This window comes from Phoca vitulina, unplaced genomic scaffold (assembly GCF_004348235.1).
Source record: "Phoca vitulina isolate PV1807 unplaced genomic scaffold, GSC_HSeal_1.0 scaffold1790, whole genome shotgun sequence".
Lineage (NCBI taxonomy): Eukaryota > Metazoa > Chordata > Mammalia > Carnivora > Phocidae > Phoca > Phoca vitulina.
Genome location: NW_022591477.1, coordinates 1 through 6485, shown reverse-complemented (window position 1 = coordinate 6485; position 6485 = coordinate 1). Strand labels below are relative to the sequence as shown.

The window sequence follows — 6485 nt, the reverse complement described above, 5'->3', positions numbered from 1 at the left end:
CTGGCGTCCACACCCTGGAGGCCCAGGATGTAGAGTGATTCAGGGTCCCTGTCAGGTCGACAAGGACTCAGCTTGGGGGGTTCAGCGCAGCCCAGGGCAAGGCTCACCTCCTTCAGGAGCTTGGCGCATCTCCCTGTGGGACAGGGGTGGTGTGAGGTGCCGCGGGACAGGCCCCTCAGACCCCTACCTGCAGCCCAGCCAGTGTGGCAGAGGACGAGCTGGCCCAGAGAGACCCACTGACCCCCTGACCCATGTGTGATGAGAGGGGTGCTGGACGGAGACCCCCAGGAAGGCTGGCCAGCCCTGGCTCAGAAAGTGGGGGAGGAGCTCACCATGTGCAGCAAGTTTACGCAGGTCACTGTGGACAAAGAAAGAGGTGAGTCGGGAAGGCAGGGCACCAGGGAGTCGCTCGACAGACTGGGGAGGCCTGACCCTGAGACCCAGGACACTCACTGTCCCATGTGAGAAGGTACATGTCCTTCCCTGAGAGCCCATACTCCCCGGCCACCTCATGGAACCTCTTCATGACTTCCTCTTTGATTTCCAGGGTTCGGCCTGTGGGGGAGGGACACGGACCAGCTGGGGGAGCCACAGATATCCCTGCCCCCTCCTGCCCCCTCCCTGCCCCGTCTTGCTGCTTCCCTGCCCTGTCCCGCCCCCTCCCTGCCTCATCCAGTCCCTCTCCCTGCCCTGTCCTGTCCCATCCCCCCCCCCCGTCCCGTCCTGTCCCCCCCACCTGTCTACCTCTCTCCTGACCCCCTCTCAGAGCTGAGAGCCCCCCGGGGGCTGGAGCTGGGGCACGGGTGGTGCGCTCCCCATCCCGTCCTGGCCTGGGCTTACTATAAAGCTTCAGGACCCTGTGGGCCGCCCCTTCGTTGTGGAAGACAATGTCCATAATGGCGTAGGTCTTGTAGTCTGTGGCCAGCACCAGAACCTCTTTGGTTCCTGGGAGACAAATGGAACAGAGCTCCCGGGCTCCATCCTCACTGCCTCCCACAGCCCACGCCCCCGAGAACACGCACGCGCACACGGGGCTGGAGTGGGCCTTCTGGATTCCCTACAGGGGCCTCTGTGAGGACAGTGGACCGAGACGGAGAGATGCCTGATCAGACACGTTGTAAGCATTTCGGAGAGGAACCTGCAAACCCTCACAGAGCTTCTGGCGGCCAAGGCCAGAGACAGGGCCCCCAGGAGGGCCAGGCACTGAGCCACGTGCCCGAGGGCTCTGGCCAGGGATACCAGAGCACCCCATGAGGCGAGTCCCCAGATGTGGACACAGAGTCCTCCCCCCCCGCCACCAGACCTTGTCTCGGTGCCCAGCACGGGCTGAGCAGGAGCCGCGTGCAGTGGTAGGAAGCCTCCCTCTCCCCCACCCCGATCTGGCCCACCAGCAGGAAGACCTGGTCCTTCTGGGCAGCATCGTGGCCTCAGGCTGAGCAGAACAGTCTGGGGAGGTGAGGGCCCTGGTGCCCAGGGCAGCACTCCTTACCGGACTTCTTAGGGATCTTGAATTTCCCAGGGACGTCCCCTTTCAGGGCCTGGCTCTTCTCCTTCATACAGCGGCCCTCACTAGGAAGAGCAGACGCCTACCAGCCCGGCTGTCCGGGCCCCAAGCATGCCTGTCGTCCTGGAGGGGCAGCCCCCAGACGGCAGGACACCCTACATGTGGCCAGGCAGAAGGACCCCCCCAGTCCCCGGGAGTGGACCACTCCTGCAGTGAGAGTGTGCCCACCTCTGAGGCACAAATGGGAGTCCCTGAACCGGGGACGACACTCCCTGCCACACACGTCCACGCGGAGCTGGGCCAGGCCCTGGGCACATGAGACCCTCTGCCGCCGGCCGGGCTCAGAGGATGGACCCTGGCAAGGTGGGGCCCCGGGCAGCAGGGCTGGAGGCCGAGCCCCAGGCAGCGCCACTCCTGAGATCACGGGTCACCCCATGAATTGCCCTAGGAGACAGTGAAGGGCCCCCAGCACCTCTGCTCTGGGAGACCCTCATGGGGAAAGGGTTTTGCCCCAGCTTCTTCCTGCCCCAAACCCGTCTCCATACTAGCAGGGTGACCGTGTGGCCCAGGGGCAGGAATGCCTGCCCTTCCTTCTAGCACCCCACTCACTCCTCATAGGCGGCGGTCAGGGCCAGATGGCTGTCCTCCAGCTCCACCACCACGGCCCCCACCTTGGTCTCCTTTGGCGGTGAGCCCTGGGGCTCCAGCTTCGCAGCGAAGGCGATCTCGTACCAGAGGCCTGAAAACTAGGGTCACAAGAAGTTGGAGGGACCAAGTGGGGCAGCGGTCTGGAAAATTCCAGGGGCACCCACATTGCAGAGCTCACGGGGCTCCAGACAAAGTGGGTCCTGAAGGGTCTCCCCGGCATGTTCGGGGCGGCCCACCCCCACGGTGGGTGCCCTGAGACCCGCTACCTTGGCAAAGTCAAAGTCCTTCAGGATCGGGTCCTGTGTGCCTGCCACCAGCACCACGTACAGCCCCAGGAGGGCCATGAGCACCCTGCCCTTCATGTCCGGGCGGGCGGGCAGCAGGGACCGGCTCCCAGAGCCGCAGGAGCCAGGCCCTGGGCTTATATGCCTCCCCGTGGGGCCTGGGGAGGGGTGCGGGCTGGCCTCACTGAGCAGGTCGGCAGCGTGTGGCAGATCAGCCGGCAGCCACCCACCCACAGGACAGGCCAGCTGGAGGGGGAAGCACCCCACTGGGTGCCAGCCTCAGTCAATGTCCATTCGCTTACTCAGCTACCGTAGCCGCCGGGCCCCAGGCCCCTGGGGGGAAAGCCACCCAGGGCTCTCAGACTGTACGTACCCATGGCCAGAGGGCAGTGCCCGGCCTCCAGGATGAGGAAACAGAGGGGCATGACCCGTGGGGACACCTGACTCTTGAGGCCACCCTGATCCCGGGACTTAGCCGCCCCGGAAAGCACTTTGGGAACACGTGCTGGTGGGAGGAGTGCAGGCAGGGCCGTCACAGCGCCAGGCCTAGACAGCTGCCCAGAACCCCTCAGCTTTCCCCTTGAGTGGTGGCCCCTCCTGTGTGGCCCGGGGTCTCACCTCAGGGCCCTAGCCATGCCCAAGGCGTGGGTACATGCACCCAAGGGCCTGCCGGCCGGGCAGGAACAGGACCTCTGGCCAGTGGGCAGGATGGAGGACATGCATGCCCACGCAGTGTTGACTCTGTGCAGCCCAGCGCAGCCCAGGGCTGTGAGCTGCACGGACAGGGCCGGAACATCCCGACCCCTCGGCCCTTGCTGGCTGCCTACTGAGGCCTGTCAAGAAGCCACAGCCATGAGCAAATGACCAATCAGCAGTGTCCTGCCAACCCCGCTAGGAGCCAAAGGCCACCCTACCTCTCTTTACCCAAAACTTTGCCGCCCACCCCAACCCCAACCCCTGACAGGGACACATTTCCACCTTGTAAGTGACGAGCTGGGTGCAGAGGGTATAAGACACCTGCCCAAACCAACCTGGCAGGTTGGCTTCGGCCGCCATAATCCCAGGGGGCTGCTATTGCCCTTGACCCCCGCCCCCAGCCCCAAGACTATTCCCTGTCCTCACCCTGCAGTCATGAGACAGGGAGAGGTGGGGGCTTTCCACCACATGGCAGACAGTATCCAAATCATGAGGGGGTGGTTGGGAGAAACCAGCGAGCCAGAGACAAGGAGACAGAGCCAGAGCCAGAGGGAAACGGAGCCAGGGAGATGGAGACAGAGCCAGTGAGACGGGGACGGAGCCAGGGAGATGGAGCCAGGGAGACGGAGACGGGGACGGAGCCAGGGGGACGCAGCCAGGGAGATGGAGACAGAGCCAGGGAGCTGGAGCCAGGGAGACGGAGCCAGGGAGACGGGGATGGAGCCAGTGAGACGGAGACGGAGCCAGGGAGATGGAGCCAGGGAGATGGAGATGGAGACCAGGAGATGGAGACAAGGAGATGGAGCCAAGGAGATGGAGCCAGGGAGACGGAGACGGAGACAGGGAGACGGAGCCAGGGAGATGGAGATGGAGACAAGGAGATGGAGCCAGAAGGAAGGGGAGGGTGCATCAAAGGGCCTGAAAGTGACTGTTGGGGTCAAAGCTCCCCATGGAGCTGAGTGGTTGGACCCCCACAGATGCAGCAGCCAGTCTAAGCAGGTAGCTCATTAATTTACGCTCTTTCCCCACGACAGAGGCACCGGGGCCAGCCCACCTGACCTCAGGACATGGGGACCAGCTGGCCCAGGCTGAGGGAGGAGGGCCGGCTGTTGGGGCACCTTCCCATCTTGGTGGTACTGTGCTGGTCGCCCCCCAGCTCCACACGTGACTCTGTGTTTGCGCTGAGCCCCGCCCAGCCCCCCCCCCACCGGAAGTCTTAGTGATTTATCTGAGTGCTGATTGGTGCTCCGTGAGTGAAGTCTGCTGGGACAATGCTGCCCCGCCCCCCACGCCTGCTGCTGCCCAACTGCCCACCCCCACCAGCCCACGTGGCAGCCTGGACTTGGGGAAGGTCTGCCCTTGTTCCTCAAGCAGAAGCTGGGATTCCCAACACCCAGGACACCCGGCCCCCAGTAGCCCCCGGAGCAGGGCCTGCTTGCCTATGTCTCCAGCTGAGGCACCTAAGCTCCTGTAGGAACCTGGCCTACCTGAGCTGGAGCCTCAGAGCAGGGCAGCGACCCCAGGACTCCCTAGGGCCTGCCATGGCAGGGAAACTTCCGGAGACCCATGCAGGGCCCTGGAGGGAAGCCCCAGCCACGCCAGCCAATCCATGTCACCCAGGAGAGTATAGGCCAGAGGTCAGGCCAGGTCCAAACACCTTTTTATGTTATGGAACTGGCAGAGTCCTGAAGGGTCCAACATTGTCCCGAGTACAGGGCATCCCTCCTCTAACCATCCAGGAACCTCCACCAGGCCATTCAGCCCACTGGCTGCCTGCTCTATCTGGGGCTGCTCAGGCTCTCGGGGAGCAGGGCGGTAGCCTGAGGATGACTGTGGGGCCCACACACATGGGCAGCCTGGCCTGTGGGCCCTGAGCAGGGCAGGGCTGGGCATGGCCCTCGGGTGGGAAGGAGGGAGAGGGCCCTGCCATCTTGCATCCGAGCTGTGCGGTCCCCGGGCCCCACAGGGAAGGAAACACAGACCAGACCGGAAGCCAGCCTGGCCAGTGGCGTCCCCCCAGCTCAGCCCTCTCTGGGCAAAGGTCCAGCCAGGGATGGGATCTGAATGGCTCCCGCTCACCAGCGATGTTCGCGGTGTACACAGACCACCAGAGTTAGGTTTGCTGTCACTGTCAGGACAGTCATGGAAAACACACCCCACGGCCCCACCCGTCACCCTCAGGCCCCGCTCCCCCAAGAAAGACACTCGGGGCAGTGGGTTTGTCAGTGGGGTTTATTCGGAGCAGGTACAAGCGCGCCCTGGGGCCAGGAGAGGCCGGGGGGTGGGGGGCGGAGGCTCGGAGCATCCCAGCCTGGGCACAGGGATCCTCTAGATCAGCTCCTGAGACACAGAAGGGCAGGGCCTCAGGGCACGGCCTGACCTCCAAAGGCCCCTGGGGACAGTGGTTAAGGCCACGGGTGGGGGCCCGTGTCCTAGCTGCATGACTGTGAGCAAAAAGCCTCCCTGGGCCTCAGTTTCTCTACCTGCAAGGCAGGGTCACAGTCCCCAGCTCTCGGGGCTGTGCTGAGACAGAGGGGATCATGCAGGGGATGGGCTAGCACCGTGTGGGACACGGGGAACCCAAGACGGTGCCCACAGGGCTTGTGTCCCCACCCAGGCGGGATGTGAGTGCCCTGCTGGCCAGAAAGGCAGGACGAGGGCCCAGCCTCCTCCCGTCCCTCCTCCAGCCCTGTCCTCGAGGCCCCAGCCTCCGGGGTCCCCCTCTGGCAGCCTGGCGTCCACACCCTGGAGGCCCAGGATGTAGAGTGATTCAGGGTCCCTGTCAGGTCGACAAGGACTCAGCTTGGGGGGTTCAGCGCAGCCCAGGGCAAGGCTCACCTCCTTCAGGAGCTTGGCGCATCTCCCTGTGGGACAGGGGTGGTGTGAGGTGCCGCGGGACAGGCCCCTCAGACCCCTACCTGCAGCCCAGCCAGTGTGGCAGAGGACGAGCTGGCCCAGAGAGACCCACTGACCCCCTGACCCATGTGTGATGAGAGGGGTGCTGGACGGAGACCCCCAGGAAGGCTGGCCAGCCCTGGCTCAGAAAGTGGGGGAGGAGCTCACCATGTGCAGCAAGTTTACGCAGGTCACTGTGGACAAAGAAAGAGGTGAGTCGGGAAGGCAGGGCACCAGGGAGTCGCTCGACAGACTGGGGAGGCCTGACCCTGAGACCCAGGACACTCACTGTCCCATGTGAGAAGGTACATGTCCTTCCCTGAGAGCCCATACTCCCCGGCCACCTCATGGAACCTCTTCATGACTTCCTCTTTGATTTCCAGGGTTCGGCCTGTGGGGGAGGGACACGGACCAGCTGGGGGAGCCACAGATATCCCTGCCCCCTCCTGCCCCCTCCC

At 64.3% G+C, this 6485-nt stretch overlaps 1 protein-coding gene across 2 annotated transcripts; it reads right to left on the bottom strand.

The window, feature by feature from the left end:
- Positions 1 to 31: 31 nt before the first annotated feature.
- LOC116629621 (epididymal-specific lipocalin-5-like) lies at positions 32 to 2616 on the bottom strand. 2 transcript variants are annotated; one of them, XM_032399869.1, is made up of 7 exons: positions 2419 to 2616; positions 2114 to 2250; positions 1490 to 1569; positions 841 to 945; positions 454 to 555; positions 333 to 358; positions 32 to 133 (listed from the first exon to the last, which is right to left on the bottom strand). In XM_032399869.1, the coding sequence occupies exons 1-7, from the start codon at positions 2512 to 2514 to the stop codon at positions 113 to 115; spliced, it is 567 nt and encodes a 188-aa protein (XP_032255760.1). In that variant the 5' UTR covers positions 2515 to 2616; the 3' UTR covers positions 32 to 112. The 2 variants fall into 2 exon arrangements, with proteins under 2 accessions (XP_032255760.1, XP_032255761.1); XM_032399870.1 differs by lacking the exon at positions 454 to 555.
- Between the last annotated feature and the right edge of the window lie 3869 nt (positions 2617 to 6485).

Bases quoted from the DNA above. Each gene is read 5' to 3' on its own strand.
- LOC116629621 (XM_032399869.1), bottom strand. From the start codon at position 2,514: ATGAAGGGCAGGGTGCTCATGGCCCTCCTGGGGCTGTACGTGGTGCTG. The intron at 2,251-2,418 runs GTAGCGGGTCTC...TTGTGACCCTAG, and splicing joins AGGACTTTGACTTTGCCAAG to TTTTCAGGCCTCTGGTACGA. The intron at 556-840 runs GTAAGCCCAGGC...CCTCCCCCACAG, and splicing joins CAGGGTCCTGAAGCTTTATA to GCCGAACCCTGGAAATCAAA.